The sequence below is a fragment of the Rhineura floridana genome, chromosome 1 (assembly GCF_030035675.1).
Source record: "Rhineura floridana isolate rRhiFlo1 chromosome 1, rRhiFlo1.hap2, whole genome shotgun sequence".
Classification (NCBI taxonomy): Eukaryota; Metazoa; Chordata; class Lepidosauria; order Squamata; family Rhineuridae; genus Rhineura; species Rhineura floridana.
In genome coordinates this window covers 25,875,651-25,902,346 of record NC_084480.1, presented here as the reverse complement: position 1 = coordinate 25,902,346, position 26,696 = coordinate 25,875,651, and the positions used below count along the sequence as shown (strand labels likewise).

Below are 26,696 nucleotides of genomic sequence, written 5' to 3'. Positions count from 1 at the left end.
TATCAAGTATTTATTTATTTTTCAAGCAAACAACAAACTTAACAGTGTAAAACAGCTTCCAGTATTTGAGACAATTTTTTTCATGCATAAACTCTCAGTATCAAAATTCACCAGCTGAAACTACTTCCTCCTTTAAAAACAAAATACCCAGCTAGATGTTATAACAAAACTATATGACAAGGCTACACGTGGTATAAGAATAAAGTCCATGATGATAACAAGAAACAGCGTGAGATCCAAAGACATACCCCAAGTGGGTATCTGCTGCACAATGGGGCTTCTCTTTCATCTCCTCCTTGCTGCTACCCTCCGCGCACCCCCAGGTTCTGCTCCAGAGAGTTGGCAAACCTGCTGGAATACATTTTGAGGGCATAGGGTAGGGGGAGCTGGAGAGAGGAGAAGAGCAACAAGAGAAGTCTTCTTGTGCAAGCAAATTTTCATTGCATTAGCAGGCAAACACCATTAGATCATTATCATTATTTATTCAATCTACTAGTTGCTTGTCATATCAGTAGTCTCCAAGAAACAAAATTCAAGAGTGTAAAGCATAAAATCAGAAATAAGAACAATACTGTAAAAGCCATACAATAACCTAAAAACTGAACCAATAATACATCAGCTAAACCTTCAGCAGCAAAAATGTATCATCAGTAAACGGCAAAATCACCATATATCGGCTAAGCTGCAATCCAATAATATCTGGGAATAAGTCCCATTGATTGGAACGGGGCTTAGTTCTGACTAGATATGTATTGGATTGCACTGACAGCATCCTGGAATCCTTGAAGGAGCATTTGAAAAGGCTACATGGAAAAACTAAGCAGCATTTCATGATAGAATTCAAGTTTTAACTTGCTCCAGTAGCAGCCAATGAACTAATAGCCATGTTAACCAATACATATAAAATGTATGGGTGGAATAACATATATAAACATGTTCAGGAGAAACAAAAGTTAAGTACTTGTTCACACAACACACAATTTATGGAATCCGTTGCCACAAGTTGGGGTGCTGACAGCTAACTAAGAGAATTAGACAAATTAATGAAGAGCATGTCTATCAATTATATGGTTGGCCACTGTGGGGGGCAGGGTGCTAGATGGTTTGTTCTGATCCAGCAGGGCTCTCCTAATGTTGATCAGCCAGGAGTAGGGATGGGCAAATCTGTCAATTTCAGTTTCTCTCTGTTCTTCATTTTTCCCATTCTAAAATTCAGTTCTCCACATTTCCGCAACAGGTTTTTTGTTAAGTTCTCTCAGCGTTCTAGTGCAAATTTCTCCTGCACGTTACTATATTCAATTTTTCCTAATACCCATATTTTTGCAAAACATTTCCCTTAATATAAAGTGTTATTTTCATTAATATATGCATTTATATAAACACTTTATGTATTTTTGTACACATTGCTTGGCTGGAGAACTGCACTGCAAAGTTTGGGAAAGTGAATTTCAAGGATGGCTGTGTTTCAGTCCACATATTGTTTCTGGAAGTGTGAATTCAGTAAGTCATTAATGCGAAATGAATCAAGTTTGTCTGCCAACTCTAGCCAGGAGTCACCTTTGTAATACAAAACACAGTTCGACAGAATGGAATGTTCTTCCACTCCAATGTTAAGCCTTTTTGGAATAATGCTGTTAAAGGTCTGGAACATTTTCATCATCACCAAGCCTTCTCAGGATCAATTGAGAACTGGATTTTTGTAGCGTAAGAAAGAAAAATGAGTGTGTACAATTCATTGGCAACTTCTCCCATGGAAACCCTGTTAGAATGAATGTGCTCTTGTGCAACTTTTCAATGCTTTTTCTGCAAAAGACAATTGAGGGAATATTGCCAATGAATGCCGTAAAATCACCTCTGTAACCTGGTCTTCTGGTTGTTCTCTTGGCTGGTTTTAATGAAATCTCTGTAAATGTTTCAGTATTTTGTACACACCAATATTTAGAATGCAGCTGGCCCTTATTTTGGCAAGTGTCCATTGAAAAACAGACAAACCTTAAAGTACCTGTTCTTTCCTAAACAGTTTTGTTGCATTGCTTGGAAGGAAATATTGCTTGCATTGACACACATGTTTACGGCAGCAGCCAACTTGTCCGTAGGGCAAAAATCTAAATACAGACTAAACTGAAAGGTGAAAGAGGGTTTTCAGATCCCACCTGACCTATAATATTTTTAAGAGCTGAGAGTAGGCCGTGGTTCTACTAGTGCAGCTTCTCCATGTTGCTACAATGATGAGAAAAGCAGAACCTGTCCCTGACACACATTAGTTAAAAGCTGAGCAGCAAACATCAGAGCCAGGGCAGGGCAAAAGAAATCAGTGTGGGAAAAGAGTAGATTGTGTAAATCAGTCCTGTAAATAAGTCCACAAAAGTTACTAGCCTGGAAAAAAAATTGCCTATTGATGGCTAACAGAAGAGGGATGGAGAGCTGTGACCCTCCAGAAACAGCCTGCTATATTTCTATGCTGGGCACTAAGGACAGGGCTTCTCTTCTGTAGCAGCCCACGGTTTCTATGCAGGGAGCATTTGCCTGCATGGAATTCTTTATTGCTTACGGCTACTAGGCTAGCAGTTAAATTAAAGTCTGATATAATCATCTAACCGATCTGCTCAATGTCCTGAAATGCTACTTGTGGGGGTCTACCACACTGTGTGCCAACACTGCTAGTTTCCAACATTTCCCTTCTTTTTGAAAAAACTTGCCATTGTGACATAAGCCTCTTCTTTATTTGACATTCTAACATCTGTGTAAGCTTGGAGACAGTGATCGGCCTCTAATCCAGACAAGGGGCTCATAGCATCTGTCGATGAACTGGAATGATTGCCAAGAGCATCACTACAGCTATGCTGGCCACCATCACTACTCTGCTCGTATGGGTTGGCATTGATGACGGTGTCACCACCAGATGTCTGGAGACTTCTGCTCACTCGCCCGTTCAGCATCTCAGCTGGCCACATTCCTTCATACGCTAGAGGCAGTTTCAGCCAGCCATGGTTGATATCAACCAGCTTGTTCTTTTGCTCTAGTCCATTCCCAGTCTTTGCTGAAACATCTGAATCCCAGGGGAGCAGTGAATGCTGAAAGCAGTCCATTTTTGACTTGGCCCAAATGCTATCCACCTTATGGACGTCAACATATTCAAAACTCTCAGGATTGAAGAAGCTTACATCAGAATTCTACAGGAGTAAGAGGATATTTCACGTGAGAGCGGAATTGATGAAATGCATTTCTAAAGCAGAGCTTGGAAAAGTTACTTTTTTGAACTACAACTCCCTTCAATCCAATCCAGTGGCCATGCTGGCTGGGGCTGATGGGAGTTGTAGTTCAAAAAAGTAACTTTTCCAAGCTCTGTTCTAAAGCTATGGTGTCAACTTTGGTAGTAAAAACTTGACAAGAGTTTTCTCAGGAACATAGCAAGCTGCCTTATACTGAGTCAGATCACTGATCCATCTAACTCAATATTGTTTACTCTGACTGGCAGCAGCTCTCTGGGATTTCAAGGAGGGGGTCTCTCCCAGACCTACCTGGAGATGCCAGGGATTGAACCTGGGACCTTCTATATGTATAAGAGATGCTCTACTACTGACCTATGATCCTTCTTTAAATCTATTTTTTTAATTATCTTAAGACATAGAATAAAATTATCTTAAGATGTAGAATAAAAATATGATAGATTTTTAAAGCAGTTTTGAAAGCTGTGTTCAATGCAATATTTTCCATATTTGTATCTTTTAAAAAATGAATAGGGCTAAAGCAGAGGTCCAGTGGCTCTTGAGTTGTAGTGAGGAACAGCAGATGCTCCACAAAACATTTCCTGCTACCCAACTTGCTCCCCCAGCTTTCAGTTACAGGATATTAAGGTATCCTAACTATTGGCCATGGTGGCTGGACATGATAGGAGTTGGAGACCAGCAACATCTGGAGGGCCACAGGTGCCCAGCCCTGCGGTGCAGCATGGATGGAATGCTTGTTACTCTAATAATGGCCTTTGCCACTACTTCACTCTCCCAAAGTACTTTTTCTGGTGTTGCCATTGGGTCAATGGAAATATTCTTCATTGATCCTGCATTAAGTGTGGGGTTGGACTAGATCCCTGCCAGCTCTATTTCTATGAAAACAGTATGGTGAGATACAGAACTGGTTAAGCTGATCTGCTTGGAACTGACCCTTCATATTTGTCTTCACTATCCGTAATAGGCCCTTCAGTGCTTTCCCAAGAGAGAGAAAAGCATTTCATTTTCCCCACTATGGGCGTGTATCATCATTATCATCATCTTTGTACACCAAAACTAAAACCTTGAACTTGACCTGGTAGCAAATGGGCAGCCAGTGCAATTCTTTCAGCAGCGGGGTGACATGTTGGCAATACCCTGCCCCAGTGAGCAGTCTCGCCACTGCATTTTGCACCAGCTGCAGCTTCCAGACCAACCTCAAAGGCAGCCCCACATACAGCGCATTACAGTAATCCAGCCTGGAGGTTACCAGCGCGTGGACAACAGTGGTCAGGCTATCCCAGTAAAGAAAAGGCCACAGCTGTCTTACCAGCTGAAGCTGGTAAAAGGCACTCCTAGCCATGGAGGTCACCTGGGCCTCTAGCAACAAAGATTTATTTATTTTATTTTATTTTATTTTATTTTATTTATATACCGCCCTAAGCCCGAAGGCTCTCTGGGCGGTGTACATAAAAGATAAAACAAGCACAGTGTATAAGTACAATAAATACAATAAATCAAGAGCCAAAAACAAACAAACAATAAAAGAACCAAACAACGTCCAAAATACAAGATAATAGTGAAATACTGTTAAAATACACTTTAAAATGCCTGGGAGTATAAAAAGGTTTTCAAAGAAAAAGAAAAGATAGTAGCGTTGGTGCCAGGCGCATCTCATCAAGGACACTGTTCCACAGTTCGGGGGCCACCACTGAAAAGGCCCTAGTTCTAGTCACCACCCTCCGAGCTTCTTGATGGGATGGCACTCGGAGGAGGGCCTTAGATGTTGAGCGCAGTGTACGGGTAGGTTCATATTGGGAGAGGTGTTCCACCAGGTATTGCGGTCCCATGCCGTGTAGGGCTTTATAGGTCAAAACCAGCACTTTGAATCTAGCCCGGAAACAAATAGGAAGCCAGTGCAGATGGGCCAGAACAGGTGTTATATGAGCGGACCTTCTGGTCCGCGTCAGCAATCTGGCCGCTGCATTCTGGACTAGCTGTAGTTTCCGAACAGTCTTCAAGGGCAGCCCAACGTAGAGCGCATTGCAGTAGTCCAATCTAGAAGTTACCAGAGCATGAACAACTGAGGCGAGGTCGTCACTGTCCAGATAGGGACGTAGTTGGGCTACCAATCGAAGATGGTAAAAAGCATTCCGTGCCACCGAGGCCACCTGGGCCTCAAGAGACAAGGAAGGATTGAAAAGAACTCCCAAGCTATGAACCTGTTCCTTCAAGGGGAGTGTAACCCCATCAAGAACAGGATGAACATCCACCATCTGTGCAGAGAAGGCACTCACCAACAGCGTCTCAGTCTTGTCTGGATTGAGCTTCAGTCTGTTAGCTCCCATCCAGTCCATTATCGCGGCCAGGCAACGGTTTAGCACGTTAACAGCCTCACCTGAAGAAGATGAAAAGGAGAAATAGAGCTGCGTGTCATCAGCGTACTGATGACAATGCACCCCAAAACTCCTGATGACCGCACCCAGCGGCTTCATGTAGATGTTAAAAAGCATGAGGGACAGTACCGATCCCTGCGGGACTCCACAATGGAGGGTGCAGGGTATCGAGCAATGTTCCCCAAGCACTACCTTCTGGTGGCGACCCACCAAGTAGGAGCGGAGCCACTGCCAAGCAGTACCCCCAACTCCCAACTCTGTGAGTCTTCCCAGAAGGATACCATGGTCGATGGTATCAAAAGCAGCTGAGAGATCAAGGAGAATCAACAGAGTCACACTCCCCCTGTCCCTCTCCTGACAAAGGTCATCATACAGGGCGACCAAGGCTGTTTCAGTGCCAAAACCGGGCCTAAAACCGGATTGAAATGGATCAAGATAATCAGTGTCATCCAAGAGCCCCTGGATCCAGGAGACCCCCATCCTACAGACCTGCTCTTTCAGAGGGAGTACAACCCCATCCAAAGCAGGCAACTGACCAATTATCCGAGCTCGGGAACCACCAAACCACAGTGCCTCCATCTTGCTAGGATTGAGAGTCAGTTTATTGGCCCTCATCCAGCCCACCACCGAGTCCAGGCAGTGGTCAAGGGCTTGCACAGCCTCTCCTGATTCAGATGTTACAGAGAAATAGAGCTGGGTATCGTCAGCATACTGCTGACACCTCGCCCCAAAGCTCCTGATGACCGCTCCCAAGGGCTTCATATAGATGTTAAACAGCATGGGAGAGAAGATGGTACCCTGCGGCACCCCACAGCACAGCTGCCAGGGGGCCGAAAGACACTCACCCAATGCTATTCTTTGAGAGCGACCCTGGAGATAGGATCAGAACCACTGTAAAACAGTGCCTCCAAGACCCATCTCACCAAGTTGGCCCAGAAGGATACCATGGTGAATGGTATCAAAAGCCGCTGAGAGACCAAGAATAACATGGTCACACTTCCCCTGTCCTTCTCCTGATAAAGGGCATCCATCAGGGCGACCAAGGCCGGTTCAGTCGCATAACCAGGCCTGAACCCAGACTGGGATGGGTCAAGATAATCTGTTTCATCCAAGAGTACTTGCAATTGCTGCGCTACAACCCTCTCAATCACCTTCCCTAAAAAGGGGGTATTTGTAACCGGTTGGTAGCTGACACAAACCAATAATAATAATAATAATAATAATAATAATAATAATAATAATAATAATAATAATAATAATAATAATAGTAATAATAATGATAATAATAATAATAATAATAATAATAAATGCACACTTTCCTCTAAAATATGCAGTGTATAAACATTACTGGGTTGCAGAAAGGCACTGCAAAAGTCAGAGAACTGTGAATTCCAGGAAGTGCAAATCCAGTTAAAATTAGAATGTGACCGAACTGAATTTCTCCCCCATTCCTACCTTTGGTGCAAACATCTGTGCTCCAAATCCATTTCAGACATGTTCCCATATACATCTGGATGCACAGGTAGGTGTGATTGTGATTGGTCAATGGGATACCTCTATAAGTTACATAGTTTCTGCTTCCACAGTATGTTGAACAAGCAGTTTGAAGCCTAATAATGGGAGAGGTTCCCCCCCTCCGTTGAGGGCTGACAGTACTATTTCTTATTAGGGATGGAATGATCTATCCATTTCAGTTCTCTCAGTTTCTCATTTTTCTAATCTTAAATTTGGTTCTCCAACGTCTCCACATTTCTGCAGCAATTTGCAATTTTTTTAAAAAAAATCCTCATGAAAATTCTTCAGCATTTTAATGCGAATTTCTCCTAATAAATACATTTTATATAAAGTTTTAACTAATGTACACATTTTTGCAATCAATTTATCTGTATACAATGCATCTCTGCACGTTAGTTTTACCAATATATTCATTTTGTGCACACTTTCCCCCAATATATGCATTTTTGTAAGCACTGCTTGCCTGGAGAACTGCATCACAAAATTAGGATAAGTGCAAATTTCAAAGTATGGCTGTGTTTTTGTTCTCATATTGTTTGGAAAATGCAAATTTGATCAATTTGGCTTTAAATGCATACTGAAATGAATTTCTCCACCTCCTAGCTTTTATGTAAGCTTCCCTGTACTAACAAGTAGCAAAAACACAAACCTTTCTTAGTTTGTTGCAGAGCTTATCCAAAGTTTTCTTATGGTTAGGAAGGGTGGGCCACATAGCAGGTTTTATCCTGAAAGAAAGAGTTAAAGCAATACAAGTAGTGATGAGGAACATTCTTACAGCATCATTTGTGAATGAGCCTTGAAGGTGACTTTCATCATATCCATGGAAATGTTCCCTGAACAGGCCTTCAATGTAGCTTTCCTATCTACAAAATTATGTGGAAGTAGAATGGACTGAGAACCTCTTTTGGGAAGCTCCACTGGAGAATCTCCTTTTCTACGATAAAGAATCTGCAATTAGCAGCCCAATCCTCTTTTTGAAGATTTTATGCTATACTGGATTCCATTTATGATGCTATCATATATGGAAGAAAAACCCAGTGTCTACAATCCACTGGAGATCTATGCTGAGCAAACGCCTCGTGGCACGCTTGTCCCTGGCACGCCCCTATTTTGGACGGGTGTGGGATATGGCTTCCACCCATCGGCCTACCTATCAGTGGAAGGAAGAGTCAGTATTCAACTAAATAAGTGTGCAAGCTAAATAATTGCTTCTGCAGTAAGACTTTCTCCCCTCTCTTCCATGCACCCCCTAAATCTATTCTGGGTTTCCCCCCAACCCTCCAGAACAGATTTGGGGATGGTGCAGCATACACGTGTGGGGACGAGGGAGGAAGTACTGCTATGAAAGCGGAAGTCATTTGCTCATGCAATTATTTAGCTGAATGCTGCCCACGGACTTCAGTTGTTGTTGTTGGAATTCTGCTGGTAGAGATATTTCTGCCAGGTTGGGCTCCCCTCCAAAAGGGGGAGCCCATTTGTGCCATATCCTGATCCCCTCTAGCCTGGCAGAAACAGGCTTTAGATCGCACAGTTAGTAGTTGAACCACCTGCTGATGTATTGTCATACCAGACTCCCTAGGCTAGCTGTCAGCTATGACAAACCCCAAACTGCTTGTTGTGACTAGTCCAGTCATACTAGCATGGGGATTATTGGGACGGGTGGAGAACTAGTGCACAAAACCATCTCCCTATGAGAAGAAATATGTCTTCTTAGTTATACTTCTAATTTTACTTCTGGGTTTGTAATTACTGTAGCCAGTGACATTTATGCCTCAAACCTCCATTCGTTTGTACTGGCACCAGGTTTATCTAGCTTGTGCAGTGTTCTCATTCATTTCAGCAAGGTTTGCATGGGAGGAAATTCCAGAAGTGTACCGTGATCTCAGGACTGCTCTTTTGATGAAAAGGGCTTAACATTACCTGTTTTTCCAAAATATCGGGATCAGAGAAATGACAATGAGCAGCACAAGGAAGCATAAAACGGTTGCAGTCATCATGATAACATTGTTGTTATTATCTGAGGAAACAAATACAAAATACATGTTTCTAGAATTTTATTATTATTGTTGAGGGCAAAGCTAGTTGTGATGTTAAACATGTGCAAAGTGCCAGGAATGTGTGTTTGGAACCAGGGCTTCTTGCAGCCAACCTTCAGCATCTTACCTCCGGCACCACTAGCCTTCTGGCCCCTTAGCCAGCCAGGCTAGGCTCTTGGGGTCAAAGACACTCTTTTGGCTGCAGTATACAATATGGTCAGCTGACCTGACAAGCCAATAGAGATACAATAGGCACTATAAAATCTATCCCTCCATGCCAGTTCCTCTGTCTGAGCACTGTGTAGCAATGCAGACTCTCAGGTACTGCCCTCCAAACCTGCCCTTTGCCACACCTCTAGCCTGTCCTTGGCCACATCCTCCTTCTGACTCTCACCTACATATGTTAGAATCAGACTCCAGTTGCAGCCTGTCACTCCGCTAGGCCCCAGGCTTGAACAGCACATCATCATCTCTCGAATGGGTTCCCTTCCCCCCCCCTTTAAAATAGAAGCTGCAGGGGGATCAGGAACTTGTGGCATATCAGAGCCCCCCCATGCCATTTTCCTCCCAAAAATCACCCCCTGGAGTTCTTTGCCTCTGAGAAGGAATTGTGAGAGAAATGTGATAAACTTCACACCTAATTGCCCCTGATTTTCTGCATCTGATGTTAAGAATAAAACCATCAGTAGTTCTTAACTAGGCACATTCTGTTCAGAAAGGCATGCTGATGCCTGTGTAGAAAGACTTGGTTCTTTATCCATTGCTAGTCCCATTTTGTTGTGTGGGACTACTGGCTCCTGCGGTCAGTTGTCCCATTAGCCAGGGTGAGACAGTTGTCTCAGGTGGTGGATGGTGGGAGGCAGTGGATTGGTGCCCCCTGCTCCACTCTCCACCATTGTCTCCACCCACCTACACTCATGGTTGTCCCACTTTGCCTTGCTGCCATTTTTCCAGTCAGGGAAGGGCCACAGCTCAGTGGTAAAGCATGTGTTTTGCATGCAAAAGGTCCCAGGTTCAATCCCTTCCATCTCCAGGTAGGGCTGGGAATGTCCCCTATCTGAAATCCTGTCTCCAGTCAGCTGATAGGCAGTTACAAGGAGTCCCTTTGAAGCCCTTTTGATGGACGCATTTTGGATTCAAAGCCTTTCCTCCACGAAACACTTTGAATCCAGAACACTTTCTCTGCAAGGGGAAAAACTGCTTCCTCTGCAGAGGGATGCCAGGTGTGAGACAGGTGGTTTGTGGGGAACAGCCTCCCAGGCCAAATTTTTCCCTCTCAGTGTTTTGGAATCAAAGTGGTTCTTCCAAACACAGCATTTTTTTTCCTCTGCAGAGAAAAAATGCTCCATTTGGAGGAAGCATTTTGAATCCAAATTGCTTCCTCCAGCCCCCTAGGCTGCAATACGGAGTTCCCAATGGGCAACTCCCTAGTGCAGCCAAGTCTAGCGGGGCTCCCTATCAACATTGATCAGCTGTTTTACACTGACGAGGAAGCCCTGCTTGTAAAGGAACAGTTGCAAGCTCTCAGTTGTTTCTTTGTAGCTATGGCCATACCTGCCCCACATATGACATCAGTGTTTGCAGGTGGGCATGGTTTGTAGGGAACGGCCTCACAGGCCAAATTAGGACCAGTGCTGGGCCTAATTAGGCCCATGGACTGGAGGTTCCCCCTACTATATTATAATAGCAAACTGATTCTCAAAGTGCTGATACTTATGTAGCTAGCATAGCACAATCAACAGACAGATAGTTTGAGGGAACTCAAAGGTTTGCAGAAGTAGAAAACAATTGGGGGGGCTAAAAGGATGAGAGGGGGGCAACAATGAAGACTCAGAATGCTCAGTAGGCAAGAAATGTTGACAGAGAAAACCCCATATACCAGACTGGCAAAGTTGGAAGCAAATGGAGAGAGGAAAGGAAGAGCAGCCTCTTTTTTCCTCCAGCACATAGCTCGCTGTTTCACAGTGAACCAGGCTACAGGTAGCCCCTGGGAATTGCAGTTAGCCCAGGGTGAACTACCAGCATTTCAAGCTTCAGCTGTTGCACATCAAAATAAGAACACAAAAAGAGCCCTGCTGGATCAGACAAAAGCACATCTAGTCCAGCATCCTGTTCCCACAGTGGCCAACCAGATGTCTCTTCAGAAGCCTACAAGCAGGACCTGCGCATCACAGCACTCTCCCCACTTGTGATTCCCAGCAACTGTTATTCATAGGGAGGGAGAAGACAATCATCATGGTCATAGACAGCCTTATCATCCATGAATTTGTCAACCCCCCCGAAGCTTGGAGATCAGTGATAATTTATGCAACAAGTACTTTTTCCAGTGTCAAGCTCCAATCAAGATTTTCTGAATGGAATATGTGTACTATATAGATCTGTTATTCTATGTTATTACATTTTGCATGCATTTATAATGGGATGCATGAAATGTACTTTGGTTTGCAATAAAACAAAATCTTGTACTTACTTATTTCAACAGGCATTCTGGATGCAGTTTTGAAGGATTTTGCAGAACTCCATTCACTCCACGTGCCTTTGAAATAATTTCCATTGGGCTTTGACCGGACTTTCATCTCATATGTTGCTCCCGGCTGAAATTCCTTTGCCAGAAGCGTTAATGTAAGGTACTCAGACTCTCTGGTCTAAAAAGGGAAACATATTTTCTTTTTCAAAAAGTCAGGAAACCAAAACCACTTTTTGAACCATTCATTTGCACGCAGTGAAACATTTATTTACGCCCAAAGTTTTCTGTCTGCAAGCATCCTTCTGACAGTGGGGAGATCAGCCCGTCTCAAAGCTGCTTTCTTGGTATCCAGAGCACAGCTAGGGATGGAAAAGTTTGTTCAGTCCTCATTTTTATGTGAACTAATCCCCACGCCCTATGTGAGTGAGTGTGGGTTACACCAACGCTGCAAAGTAGCCTAGTGTTGTTATAACCGCTTTGCAGAAGGGAGGGGGGAGGTAGTGTTTGACAATCCTGAAGGGCAGTCCTTCTTGTTAATGTCTGTGTGGATTTTTTTTCTTTTTTTAGAAAATGCAGTGGGGAGAGGGATGTGGAGTTGGTTGTAGCAGCAGGGCAATTAATCAAGGACTAGAGGAAACGAAGGAATCCAGAGAAAGAACTGAGGGTTTTTAGCAGTGAAGGGACAGACATTGTCTGGATGCTGGTCCACCTGTAGATGTACAGCAGGTCTACCCAATGAGAATCAACACAGGAGTAGACCTGGAATACAAGTTTCACAGAGGCCAGGTTGAACCAGGTCGTGCTACCCCTCAGACACCAAAAACAGTACACCTGTTCAATGGTGCTAGTGATATATGCTTATTTATTCATTTATTTGGAGTGTTTACTTTCTTCCCAAAAGCCCAGGAATCTGTTTGTGGACAGCCATCCATCTATCCATCCATCCCTAAGTACAGTGCATTCATACATTGACAAAATATATAATTTCACTATATGATCCATACTAGGCTACCAATATATTCTTGGCCCTTTTCATAGTCAGCATTGAACAATGGAAGTTGCTTCTAGGGGAATCCCTATAACTCAATGCTAGAGCACTTGCTCCACAAACAGATTCTCCAGGGAGGACTGGAAAAGACTCATGACTGAAACTCTGAAGAGCCATCGCTAGTCAGGGTAGAGAATACTGAGCTAAATGATCAATGGTCTGACTTGGTAGAAGATAGGTTGCAATGTCCCTATGTTGTGGCATTACTAACATCTGTAAATGGAAGCTCTGTTATGGGTGAATTATGTAGGCACATCTCATGCCATCATTACCCTTCTCTGGGCAATTGCAGTGCCAGAATGGAAATGAATCACATAATTTGTCTATCTTACTGTACATATTTTCTAATTAGAGATGTTACTAGTGTCATATGGGACTGGACAACATACAAGGAGTTCTCATATTGGAATAGCTGGCTGCAGGATTTGTTTGTTATGCTAGGAGATGGGATACTATCAAATGCTATTGACTATTAAGCAGTTATCAAATATTATTAAATGCTAGTGTCAAAACAATCCACCCAACATGTCATCAACCCTGGGTAGTGCAAGTCTGATAAGACTTGGGAAGTGACAGCTTCACATCCACAGGCTTTCCAGCACCATATCTGGTCAATTCATTTGATTCAAGGGAGGAACAAAGTCCAATGAATGATAAGTGGGAAAGTGACAAAGAAATTGATGGAAATTGAATACCATGTGTAGGTCTAATCTTAACTGGAGTGGGTCTAGGGGTACTGAAGACCATGCCTACTGGATGGAACGGAAGAAATATTTGGTTCAGAACAGTGGCTCATAAATAGCCTGTCAGTTTCAGGGCAGGGGTTTTTCTCAGCTTGGATCTGAACTGAGGGGAAAGACAGATAAGTGGTTGTTATGGTGACTGGGCCTTGGCCTTGGCCAAGCTAGGCCACAGTTAACCAGAGTGTGAATCTTAAGATACAGAGATGGATAATTCTAGTGGCTCTGGGTCCAGTGTGACCTGATAAGACAATTGGAACATGTAGTTTGCTCTACAACAAAGGAAAACTGTTTCTGGACTGTAAAGTACAGTGGTGTGATGAAATTGTAACCTTGTACAGGAAAAAAAGATGGCTGCCCACACAGGTACATGGGGCAGCCGTTTTTTTCTTCATACAGTTATCCATGAATATGTCCAACAATTCTGTAAACACCTAGGAGTAAGGCTCAGTGAACTCAATAGGACTTACTTCTGAACAGACATTAATAATTTTACTCTGAAATTTAGCCACACTTAGGTCCCATTGAAAACAATCATGACACCTAAGTTCAGTTCCATTCATTTCAATGGGAACTAAGTGCAACTAAATTTGTCTGGATCCATCCCATAGCTTTCATCTAAAGGACAGATCTTAAATAGATTTTTGTCAGAGCAGAAAATGGAAAGGGCACACTTATGGTAAACTAAAATGACGCATCCTTACTCACAGTCCAGATTGTGTTTCTCTGCCGGTAGGCTAGTTCATGTATTAGTTTATTCTCAAGGTATGGTCCTGAGTGTGGGGTTGAGAAATTAATATAATACTCATTTGCCTCTTCTTGGTATGTGATTTGTAAGTTGAATGGTGCTTCAGGTTTAACTGTAAACGAAAACATGAAGAGAATGCAAATCAACACAATAAAAACAATGCATCGCCTCCTTAAATGGGGACATATCTCAGGGAGTCTAAGCCAATGGATCACCTTAAGGTCTGGGACTTCTGCCACTTCAGCTTCAACATATTTCTAGGCCTAGGTAAGATGGTACAAGAATTTGTCTTAACTGGATTCTGCCCTGGATATTGCAGCAACATGCTCTCTGAATGGCTTGTACATTCAGACTTGGCAGGGCAGAATCTGGATGGATTCAGAAGGAGTGCTTTGGAACTTCAAAGCTTTTAAAAATGTTTTTAAAAACTGTACTGCTAAAACTTTGATCATCAGCACAACTAGACTCAGAATACAGGCAACATGTCTTGAAAGAAACCATTTCTAGCCATGTTAGAATGTATGTCTGTCGGTCTGTCTTCACACCTACAAACTTTTAAGCATTTGCTTGGGATTAAGCTTAGTGAGACTTACTTCTGGGTAACCACACACAGTAATGCGGTGCAAGCTTGTCAATTTCTTTATAGGCACCTTCATGCGTTCTCCTGAATATGTGTGGGGTACAACTGTGGGTAGGGGTTAGGATTGCACACAGAAGTCCCACTCACAGTGTCCCCATGTGTCTGTGGCCCTGCCTGCTCAGTCCCTGAACTTCACTGTGTTCAGTGGTATGAGGGGCTTTCATTCAAGCATTCGGGATTCCCAGTTGTGTGGCAGGTTCCCTACTCATATTCAAGCAAACACTAGTAAAAGCCCCCTGCAGGCCTTAAATTTTCAACACAGGGAAAATCAGGGACTGACTGAGTGGCTAGGGTTGCCTGGCAACCAAGAGGTCTTCTGTATCTTTAAAAGTTGTGCAGGGTAAAGGGAGAATTCCACCTTGTGGTTTTTCCCATTACAGAGTTGCAAGAACACCTGCACTTGGCTGACTTTCTCTTCTCCTAAAGATACAGGATCAGGCCATGGACCTGGCAACCCTAGTGGAGCCACACATTCTGAGATATGGGGTGGGGGCTTTGATTGCATCCATGCCTCCATCTGTGGATTCAACATTTGTCTGTTCAGGCAAAAACCTGAACATGCCTTCTATTATCAGCTGATGTACATAGGTAAATAATGGGGGATAAAGCTATCAGTGGTTACTAGTCATGATGGCTATGCTCTGCCTCCATGGCCAGAGGCATTATGCTTCTGAATACCAGTCGCTGGAAACCACAGGAAGAGAGAGCACTCTTGCGCTCAGGTTCTGCTTGTGGGCTTTCCACAGGCATCTGGTTGGCCTCTGTGAGACCAGGATGCTGGACTAGATGGGCCATTGGACTGAACCAGCAGGGTCTTCTTATGTTTTTAAAACAGTAAGGAAGCTATATTTGAATATAATGTTCAGTTGTATATTGAAGCACTTCATGGGCAGCTACTTTGGGACATGTGCTTGGAAAAGTTACTTTTTTGAACTACAACTCCCATCAGCCCAATCCAGTGGCCATGCTGGCTGGGGCTGATGGGAGTTATAGTTCAAAAAAGTAACTTTTCCAAGCTCTCTAAAACCTTTCATTTATACAAGCAGATTTTGTTCAAAGATGTAGATCAACATTGCAATGTTCTTCTGAAAAGGAGTCATTCAAAGCAACTCTTTTGATGCAGTTGCATATTTCCACCTTTTTTGTAAAACAGATAGAATGGGAATGCACATCTACATCCAGTGTTCATGAAACAAGTTATTATGCCTGACTATATTCAGATATAGTCTTTCTCTAGTAGCATTGGAATTGGCAGCTCCCAGCTGGTCATGTACCTATGAGGTGTGTACTTGTATAATTGGGTCACACTGCTTATGTGCAAGGGCTCTGTGCCCTGGTTTTGAACTGGTACAAAAACTGCAAATAATTCTGAATCATGCACACAACACCACCATGAAGGAGCTCACTGATATGAACTGCGATCACATTATGGCATTCCTTGCATTGCTGTTTCATTAGCGTTGTGACCAAGCAAACTTCCACAGGTTGAAGGAGTTCATCATTGTCTATAGGACAGTTGCCTTGCAGTTGGTTCTCCATTGAGCATGCACGGGTATGTTCTCCGTACCTGTGGAAAATATTAGTGCTGGAATGAAATTTCTGAAAATGTCCAAAGCGGTGGAAATATCAAACTTATGATGCTGTCCTTGAAAACTGACCTAAAAATTAACTTAATGGTCCTAAATATTCAGAATATGAGAGAAATTCAATGCTGTGTGAAGCACATGCCATGTGTCTTAGTTTTGGACTGCAGTTTCAAATTTGCTGTAGGGCACTTTCTTGGTTAGGTGATTATTGTCAGCAGTTTAAGTCGATGTTTCCTGATTGTTTTATTGGTGTAAATGAGATAGTGGAAACCAGGATCACCAACCCTTTTTGGGCAAATGGGCACATTTGGAAATTTGAGAAAGTGCCATGGGCACCAGTCACAAAATGGATGCCATGTGGGTGTGTGGCTGGTGAGTGGAGAGTGCAATCCTGCTGGGGTCTGCTTTGCAATGTAATAGGGGAAGCAACCACTGGCAGCCAAAGGAATTGAACCCTCCGCTCATCAGCTGATGAGTGGAGTGTTCAATCCTGCTGGGTGCTGCCTCACCAGCATGTTTCCTGCAGGGAACACACTGCAAACCACCCGCACTGGTTAACTTTGACAGATGGGCAAGGCCACTCATCTATCAGTCCCCTAATGTTGCCATGATGTAGATGATTGACAGTAGGATTGTCCCATTCACCTGTCAAAGTTGGCTCTTGCATAGGTATTGGGGCAGAGATAAAGATTTAGCCCACCAGGCCAAAGAAGTTTCCTGGCTTTTGAGCTGTAAACATCAAGAATTTCTGAGAACTTAGGAAGGTCTATCTATGAACATTAAAGCTATTAAGAACAAAGGAATTTAACAAAGGAGTTATTAGAGAACAGTAACCATGTTTTAATGCATTGGGAAAGTTCTTACACAGTAAACCCAACATTATTCATGTTCATCTCTATCACTGTGATGTTGCAAATTAAGATATTTATTTGGAAGACTGGCATTCGAACGACACACGTGAAGTTGGTGTCCAGTTCAGCATCTGCACAGGCACCTGTGGAGAAAGGGTCATAAAAGGAATGCTTTAAAGTGCAGGTTGGCAGGTTATAAGTACTTCTTAATTATAAGTACTCTGATAATTTAGCATTAACATTTCAGTTTTTAAGAATGGATTTTCATTCCCTCCCCTCCATTTGCATTCTCATTGCTCAAAACCAGATCATCTCACACCTTACAAACCCAATTGATCACTGTGTTTTGCAAGAAAAGGGAAGTTTCGCATTCTGTATTCATACAGCAGGCCACAAACCCTCCTGTCAGCCTAATCCATAACCCACAGTTCATCATGGGGACAGAGATTGATTCAGTCTTCAGCTCCCCCCACAGCAAGCTCTCTCTCTCTCTCTCTCTCTGTGCCTTATTGGACAAGATGCATGAGCATGTTGTGGTGTCTCAAAGCTGGAGGGTTCTGACTTATACAGTTTATCTAGACCCCTTTCAGTCTGGCTTCAAACCTGGTTATTGGGCATAGATAGCCTTCTAGTCTCTCTGGTGAATAATCTGCACCAAGAACTGGTCAGAGAACGGTCTCCTTGTTTGTTTTGCATTTTTCAGTGCTGTTAGTGATGGCAAAGTTCTGGACTGCCTGGCTAGGGTAGGACTTTGGGGGCAACCATTTTGCAGTGGTTCTGTATCATCCTGGAGAGGTTTCGGAAGGTGGCTTTGCGGGACTTCTATTTGATGCCTTGGCCATTGGTCGATGGTGCCCCGCAGGGTTTCATCTCATCTTGTTCCTGTGCTGTTTAATCTTTATAGCAGGGCAGGGGAAACTTTGGCCCTCCAGATGTTGCTGGACTACTCATGTCAGTCCCAGACAGCATGGCCAATGGTCAGGGGTGATGCAAGCTGTAGTTCAGCAACATCTGCAGGGCCAAAGGTTCCCCAGCCTTGCTTTACAGCATAGGGATTTGAAGTGTGCAGTCACCAATATACAGATGGCATCCAGCCCTGTCTCTCTTTCCCATTGCAATCCAGGGAGGCTGCTGAGGTGTTGAACTGGTCTCTCCCAGTGGTAATGAGTGGATGGGGACAAACAAATGGAAGCTCCATCCAGGCAAGACAGAGTTGCTCCTAGGGACCAAAGTATCTGTCAGTTTTGGTTCTCGTTTTTCCAGTCTTAAATTCAATTTCCCAGGTCTCTGCATCAATTTGCAATTAAAAAAAAACAAAAAACCTCATGAACAAACTTCAGCATTTTAGTGAAAGTTTCTCCTAATAAACATATTTTTACATGCAGTTTTTACTAATGTACATATTTTTTGCAGGCAGTTACTCTAATATAATGCATTTTTGTATATCATATTCAATTATATATTCATTTTATGCACGCTTTCCCCAAATCAATGCATTTTTTAATGGTTGGTTAGTTACATCACGACTGGATTACAGTCAGGGCACTGTAGGACACTAAAGGGCAGCCAGGTGGGGCACTGGCCCGAGGGCCCCTGGAGCTACAGGGGGCCCTCCGCTCTCCTTCCGCGATCAGCGGAAGCATCCGCGGACTGCCATCCCCCCGCTATCCACCTGTTTACCTACTTTTCCGTTGTTTTTTTGCGGCGTGCAGATTTGCCATCAATCAAGATGGTGGCCAAGGTTTCCTTAAGGGGCTGAAGCCTCTGCTGCCATCTTGGCTGATGGTAAGCACGCAGGAGGTCCAAGCAGAGTTTGCTTGAATTCAGGGATGTGAACACTGTGGCACTGTCATTGCAATCCAGCCCCGGGGGCAAGCATAACCACTGGTCAGGGATGAAAGGAGGTGTAACCCAACAAAATCTGGAGGGACACAAGTTAGAATAGCATAGCATAGCATAGCATAGCATAGCATAGCATAGCATAGCATAGCATAGAATAGAATAGAATAGTTGTAAGGGGCCTATAAGGCCATCAAGTCCAACCCCCTGCTCAATGCAGGAATTCAAATCAAAGCATTCCCGACAGATGGCTGTCCAGCTGCCTCTTGAATGCCTCCAGTGTTGGAGAGCCCACTACCTCTCCAGGTAGTTGATTCCATTGTCGTATGGCTCTAAAAGTTAGGAAGTTTTTCCTGATGTTCAGTCAAAATCTAGCTTCCTGCAACTTGAGCCCATTGTTCCGTGTTGTGCACTCTGGGACGATCGAGAAGAGATCCCGGCCCTCCTCTATGTGACAACCTTTCATGTATTTGAAGAGTGCTATCTCCCCTCAGTCTTCTCTTCTTCAGGCTAAACATGCCCTGTTCTTTCAGTCTCTCCTTATAGGGCTTTGTTTCCAGTCCCCTGATCATCCTTGTTGCTCTCCTCTGAACCTGTTCCAGTTTGTCTGCATCCTTCTTGAAGTGCAGAGACCAGAAGTGGATGCAGTACTCAAGATGAGGCCTAACCAGTGCTGAATAGAGGGGAACTAATACTGCACGCGATTTGGAAACTATACTTCTGTTAATGCAGCCTAATATAGTATTTGCCTTTTTTGCAGCCACATCGCACTGTTGGCTCATATTCACCTTGTGATCAACGACAATTCCAAGATCCATCTCACAAGTCATATTGCTGTGCATTTGGTTTCTTTTTCGCAGGTGTAGAACTTTGCATTTTTATCCTTGTTGAATTTCATTCTGTTGTTTTCAGCCCAACACTCCAGCCTATCAAGGTCCCTTTGAATTTTGTTTCTGTCTTCCACAGTATTAGCTGTGCCCCCCAAGTTTTTATCATCTGCAGATTTGATAAGCATGCTCTGTACCTCCTCATCCAAGTCGTTAATAAAAATGTTGAAGAGCGCTGGGCCCAGGACCAAGCCCTATGGTACCCCACTTCTGCCCAGTTTGAGAAGGAACCATTGATAAACACTCTTTAAGTACAATTCTGGATCCACCTGATAGTTGTTCCATCCAGCCCACATTTAGCTAGCTTGCTAATCAGAATATCATGGGGCACTTTGTCAAAGCTTTGCTGAAGTGGAGATATATTATGTCCACAGCATTCCCACAGTCTACAAGGGAGGTTATGTAATCAAAAAACAAGATAAGATTAGTTTGGCAGGATTTGTTCTTCATAAATCCATGTTTGCTCCTAGCAATCACTGCATTGTTTTCAAGGTGCTTACAGATTGACTGCTTTATAATCTGCTCCAGAGTTTTTCCAGGGATTGATGTTAGGCTGACTGGTCTGTAGTTCCCTGGTTCCTCCTTTTTGCCCTTTTTGTAGGGACAACATTACCTCTCCTCCAGTCATCCAGCACTTCATCAGTCTTCCATGATTTTACATAGATAATAGAGAGCGGTTCTGAGAGTTCTTCAGTCAGTTCCTTCAATACTCTAGGATGCAGTTTATCGGGCCCTGCCGGTTTGAACTCGTTCAAAGTGATTAGGTATTCCTTAACCATTTGTCTGTCACGCTCAAGCTCCAATCCTGCCCCTTCCATTCATGTTTCCCAGGAGGGTCCTAGATCCTTTTTGGGGAGAAGACTGAGCCAAAGTAGGAACTGAGCACTTCTGCCTTTTCTTTGTCATCTGTTCTCATTTTGCCATCCTCACTGAGTAGCTGTGCCACCATTTCTTTTCTCTGTCTTTTACTATGGACGTACCTGAAGAAAGCTTTTTTGTTGCTTTAGCATCTCTCGCTAACCTCAGCTCATTCTCTGCTTTAGCCTTCCTGACGCCATCCCTGCAACTCCATGATACCTGCCTGTACTCTTCCTTTGTGGTCTGGCCTTCTTTCCACTTCCTGTATGTGTCCTTTTTTGTTTTCAGGTCATCTCTAAGCTTTTTGTGAAGCCACATTGGCTTCTTCTGCTGTTTCCCCCCTTTTTTCCTTGTTGGAATTGCTTGCCATTGAGCTTTCAGAATTTCCTTTTTTAGAAACTCCCACCCATCTTGGACTCCTTTTCTCATTAGGGTTGCTTGCCATGGAACCGTACTTACAAGAGTTCAAAAAGTGTATATTAATATCAGCTTTCCTGAAGGTTCCAGGGTGCGCTTATGGCTACTCTCAGCTTTTGCTTCTGTTAAAATAAAAAATTCAAGTATGGTGTGGTCACTTTCCCCCAGAGTTCCCATGACTGCCACTTCATCCACCAAATCATCTCTGTTTGTTAGAATCAAGTCCAGGATAGCTGATCCTCTGGTTGCTTCCTCCACTTTCTGTAGGAGAAAGTTATCTCCAACACAAGCCAGAAATTTTTTGGAGGGGCCGTGTTTTGCAGAATTTGTCTCCCAACAGATATCGGGATAATTGAAGTCCCCCATTACTACTACATCATGCCTCCTCGAAACATTGGCAATTTGCTTTTCAAAAGTTACATTCTCATCTTCTCCTTGATTGGGTGGTCGGTAGTAGACTCCAAGCACATTCCTTTTATTACTTGCCCCATTAATTTTAATCCAGATACTCTCGGTGGAGCTACCAAGCTCATCTTCCTGTATTTCTCTGCAGGGATATATATTTTTAACATACACTGTGATTCCACCTCCCTTTTTATTCCTTCTGTTCTTTTTGAACAAGTTATATCCTTCAATTGCTGTATTCCAGTCATGGGAGTCATCCCACCAAGTTTCAGTTATACCTATCAAGTCGTAATTACCCTCCTGCATTACAAGTTCAAGTTTGTCCTGCTTGTTTCCCTGCTCTGCATGTTAGTATGCAGACATCAAAGACCATGTGATTTATGGCTTGGCTTCCTTACTACATTTTTCTGAGACTGTTACTGGGCCCTATTAGAGCCGATCTCTCTGTTCCCGTTACTGTGCACAAGCCTTCATCAGTCGTTACCACCAAGTTTACGTCTCCTTCCCCCTTAGGATTCAGTTTAAAGCCCTCCTGATGAACTTCTCCATGCTGTGGCCAAACACATTCTTCCCAGTCCTTGTGAGATGCAACCCATCACTTGCCAACAGTCCATCTTCCAGGAAGCATAGCCCGTGGTCCCAGAATCCAAATCTCTCACGTCAGCACCGCCTTTGTAGCCATTCATTCACTTGGAGTATTTTTCTTTCCCTTTCTACTCCTCTTCTAAGTACTGGAAGGATGGATAAAAAAAACTATCTGGGCCCCAGAGTCCTTGAGTTTCCTCCCCAGAGCTTCAAAGTCTGATGTGATTTCTTTATAGCTCTGTTTGGCAGTATCATTTGTTCCCAGATGGATGAGGAGAAAGGGATACCTGTTGGTGGGCTCGATGAGTGATGGCAACCCTTCTATCACATCTCTAATCCATCCTCCTGATAGACAGCATACCTGGCAAATCCACAGATCTTCTCGATGTACATGGGTTTCGATCCTATGCAGTAGGGAGTATTGTGGGGCATGGTTTCATTGGCCCTGCTTGATTGCTCTTGATTGCTTGTTGTTGCACGGGGTCCCCTGTAATTCTTCCACCACAGGCTGTCCTCCAATTTCATCCTCGAGTGATTGAAAGTGATTCTATAGTTCCACTGGTGAAGGGTGTCTTCTAGCTCTTCTGCTCCTAACTGTCACCCTTTCCCACTGAGTTTCCTCCACTTCATTGTTCCTCTCCAAAGCAGTCTCCTCTTCTGCTACCTGTTCCTGATTTAATTCATCACTGAAGATGGAGTTTTATTGTTTTTATTTGCTATAGTCTTTCTTTTTAAAAACTTTCTTACTCTTTATTTGTGATCTTTTAAAAAAATGGTTGAAAGCCACCCTTTTTTAAAAACGGAAAGTAAGGATATACATATTTTAATAAATACATAAATATAAACCTTTTGGCTTGCCTGCTGGAAAGGGGCTGGGTGGGCAGGTAATTAATTTTGGGTGTCTACTTACATGTTGCAAAAATAAAAGGACAAAGGTACTGATTTGCATTTAATTTGCATATGCTAATTGTATATAGATATGAATGTAGGAAAAAATGGGCTGTATCCAATGTGAATCGTACATAGACCCTCTGAAATTAATGGACCTAAGTTATATATGTCTATTAATGTGGGAGGAAGGGTGGGATATACTGTAAATAAATAAATAAATAAATCTATACAGGAACACAATACATCTTACCCTAGTGCAGAAAACTCTGACTGGGTGACCTCTTTTCCTCCTCCATATGCTGCTGAGGTGCTACCTGCTGATGGGCAATTTCAGATGTCCTCCTTTCCCTTTTTAGACTTCTTTATGTTTAAACCAGAGTTGGACTGGACAGCCCTTCAGGCAAGTCCAAGTAGAGGACTGTCCACTGACAGCCCTTCAAATGGAGGGCTATCCTCTATTACAGCCTACTGCAACCTAGTGCCCTCCAGGTGTTTTGGACAACAATGCTTGTCAGCTTCAGGCCAATAGTCTAGGATGATGGGAGTCATAGTCCAACACATCTGTGGAGCACCAGACTGGGGAAGAATGCTCTGTAATGTAGGGCATGTGGCCACTCTACTCTTAGTCAACATATTCTCTCTAGAATAAGTTCAGAGTAACAAGAAAACTTTCATCAACAGATCTTTTTATGACTCATGGTAATTACACTACATATTTCATTTGCATGTTCCTAGAATGATTGCACAGCACTGTAGATAAACATTCAATTCAAAGCATTAACAAGTTCAACATCAGATGGTAAAGACATGTGAGAGCTGTTATGGGAAACAGCTTACACTCTACGGATAGGCTTTTGCAGAAGCGCCACTCACTTTGATCAAAGCTTTCAATGCCAGCTAATGGAATTTCCACTAAGGTTTGTTCAATTAATTTTTCAGCAGTAGGTCATTTATGGTTTCCTATGCAGCAAAAGAGTTTTTAGAATTCACAGATGACTAATCTACAATGGCATAAATTGTGTAAATATGAACAATCAGACCATAGTTTAACAGCTATGTCCACATAACCATCTTGCTTACATTGAGGAGCACATCCCCATTCTGGCACAAACAATCATGCACATACCCAGGTGTGACTAAAGCTAGATCAGGGTCTGTCTGTTTTAGAATGTAGTCTACACTTACTGAAATCGATTGGAGTTTTTCCCATTGGCTTTAGTGGTCTATGTCCCTCCAGATGTTGCTGGAATCCTACTGCCATCAGACCCAGTCAGCATGACCAGAAGTTGGGGTGATGGGAGTCATAGTCCAGCAACATCTGGAGGGTGACAGGTTTCCTGCCTTTGGTGTATAGATGGGACACTTAGGTTTATGTTAAGTTTTAAATTAATATATTTTTCATATTTTTCAATGTTGCAGTTGCTTGCCCTCTTCTACCAAACCTTCAGGATTGTGAGTGATCTATTTCTTTTTTTAAAAAAAACCCAAGTACACAGCTCAGGTAGTTGGATCTTTCAGCACCCATTGTAAATGCTACCCTCTTCCCAAATTCCCTCGTTGGACCCATACCATCCTCTCCAAATCCAACTCCCTTCTCCTCTTTGCTCATTTAGCTGTTCTTGCAGCTTGATTGCCTTCTTTCCACACCAGCACTGACTCTTATTCCCAATGAACCACCAAATAGTTGTTAGGTATGATAACCGACTTCTTACTTTGCCAGATGTGGACAAAAGGAAGGACTTGAAATTATTGATGTCTTTAGTTCTTTCTCTTTCTAAACCCCAGGTATATAAAATATTGGCCAAAAATAAAATGGTGCCACCTCCTTTCCTTAAATGCAATCCCCACAATCCCTGACTATTTATTGACCATGCCAGCTGGGGATGATGGAAGCTGAACAACCTCTGGAGAGTCACAGATCCCTTGCTTCTAATTTCAATGGTTGAGATCCAAAAACATTCAGAACTTTAAGAAAGTGATGGGGAACATGTGGCCCTCCAGATGTTGTTGGACTACACTTCCCATCATCCCTGACCATTGGGTGTGCTGTCCAGGGCAGACAAAAGCTGGAGTCCAATGACATCTGGAGGTCCACATGGTGCCCACCCTTACTTTGAGATGTCAAGTCTTTGGCTGAATGAGAGTGCAAGTATCATTGGATTAGTGCTAGGGTGACTGGATACAGAAAAGAATGGCCTCCTGTACACTTAACAGCTGGAAACAAGACAGGATTTTGGCAGAAGCAGCATGGAATGAAGGGAGGAGAACATCTGACCATGCAGAAATGCCCTCCTTGTGCCAAATTGGATAGAAGACAGGTTTTTGGCAGAAGCAGCATGGTATGAAGGGATGAGAACATCTGACCATGCAGAAATGCTCTCCTTGGGCCAAATTGGACATGATGTTTGTCCAATTTGGATATGACGTTTGCCATAAACTTTGCCCTTACAAAGCTGCTTTGGTTGTTGCTATGGAATGGGTAGGATACAGCTGGATTGGGACCACATTAGGGAAAAGGTTTAAAGCAAGGATGGGGAATCTATGGCCCTCCACTTGTTGTTGGACTATACCTCCCATCACCCCGACACTGACTATAATGGCTGGGGCTAAAGGGAGTTGGAGTCCAATGACAGCTGGATGGCCACAGGCTCCCCATCCCTGCTATTATAGACAAAGGGAGCTTTCAGGGCATTGGACAGCTCCTTGAAAGTTTAGATTAAAACCTGGAGAAGATTCCACTGCCCAGTGACATGGAGCCATCAGCCACTACTGCATGTGACCATCTAAAGAGGAGTGCCATGTAATACCATCAAGTACAGAGTAGACATGGGGGAGAAATTTGATTCAGTTCACATTTAAAGGTGAACTTACTTAATTTGCACTTTCCAAAACAATATGTGAAGTGACTTTTTAAAAATTCAGTTAGTTCAGTTTAAAGGTGAACCTACTTCATTCACACTTTCCTAAACAATATGTGAAGCAGCTTTTGAAATCTGCACTTCTCTGAACTTTGCAATGCAGTTCTCCAGCCCAAGTAATGTGTACAAAAATGTGTCTGCCAGGGTAAAGTGTGCATAAAAATGCATATATTCATGAAAATAACAGATGAAAATGCATTATATTAAGGAAATATGTTTAGCAAACATGTGCATATTAGGCAAAAGTGCATACAAACATGTGTATATTAGGAGATGAATTGTCATGAGTTTAAAAAAAATATATCTAAAACTGATGTAGAAATGTGGAGAACTGAACTGATTTTCCAACTGATTGACAAAATAAGAAACAGAGAAAGCAAAACTTACAGATTTGTCCATCCTTACACCAGAGTTTAAAAAATCACCTAGCTGCCACACTGCTGCAAGTCTGGGAATCATAAACATCTGTCTTTCGGAATTACTCTGAGTTTTAGAGAAATGTATCAAATGACTCACCAGAACCTAGCGATTCTCCAAGACCACTTTCTGCAGCAATAGCAGGAAGAAGAGCACAGAAGTAAGCACACAACATTGCGCTCGCAACTGCCATCCTGACTTCACATTCTTTATATCCTGTCTACGTCTCTGTGTATGAGAGAG

The 26,696-nt window shown here is 43.1% G+C and overlaps 1 protein-coding gene across 3 annotated transcripts; it reads right to left on the bottom strand.

Annotated features, from left to right (window-relative positions):
- Positions 1-59: 59 nt before the first annotated feature.
- Positions 60-26,696, bottom strand: IL7R (interleukin 7 receptor). 3 transcript variants are annotated; one of them, XM_061607434.1, is made up of 8 exons: positions 26,553-26,696; positions 17,250-17,379; positions 16,206-16,366; positions 14,120-14,271; positions 11,627-11,801; positions 9,041-9,137; positions 7,770-7,845; positions 60-3,173 (listed from the first exon to the last, which is right to left on the bottom strand). In XM_061607434.1, exons 1-8 carry the CDS (start codon positions 26,644-26,646, stop codon positions 2,661-2,663), a joined length of 1,398 nt encoding a protein of 465 aa, XP_061463418.1. In that variant the 5' UTR covers positions 26,647-26,696; the 3' UTR covers positions 60-2,660. The 3 variants fall into 3 exon arrangements, with proteins under 3 accessions (XP_061463418.1, XP_061463419.1, XP_061463420.1); XM_061607435.1 differs by having other exon boundaries at positions 60-386; XM_061607436.1 differs by lacking the exon at positions 60-3,173 and adding an exon at positions 5,422-5,607.

Coding starts and splice junctions, on each gene's coding strand:
- IL7R (XM_061607434.1), bottom strand. CDS start 26,646: ATGGCAGTTGCGAGCGCAATGTTGTGTGCTTACTTCTGTGCTCTTCTT. Junction 9,138..11,626: donor CAGAATGCCTGTTGAAATAA/GTAAGTACAAGA, acceptor TTGTTTCCTCAG/ATAATAACAACAATGTTATC. Junction 3,174..7,769: donor TCTGCAACAAACTAAGAAAG/GTTTGTGTTTTT, acceptor TTACTCCTGTAG/AATTCTGATGTAAGCTTCTT.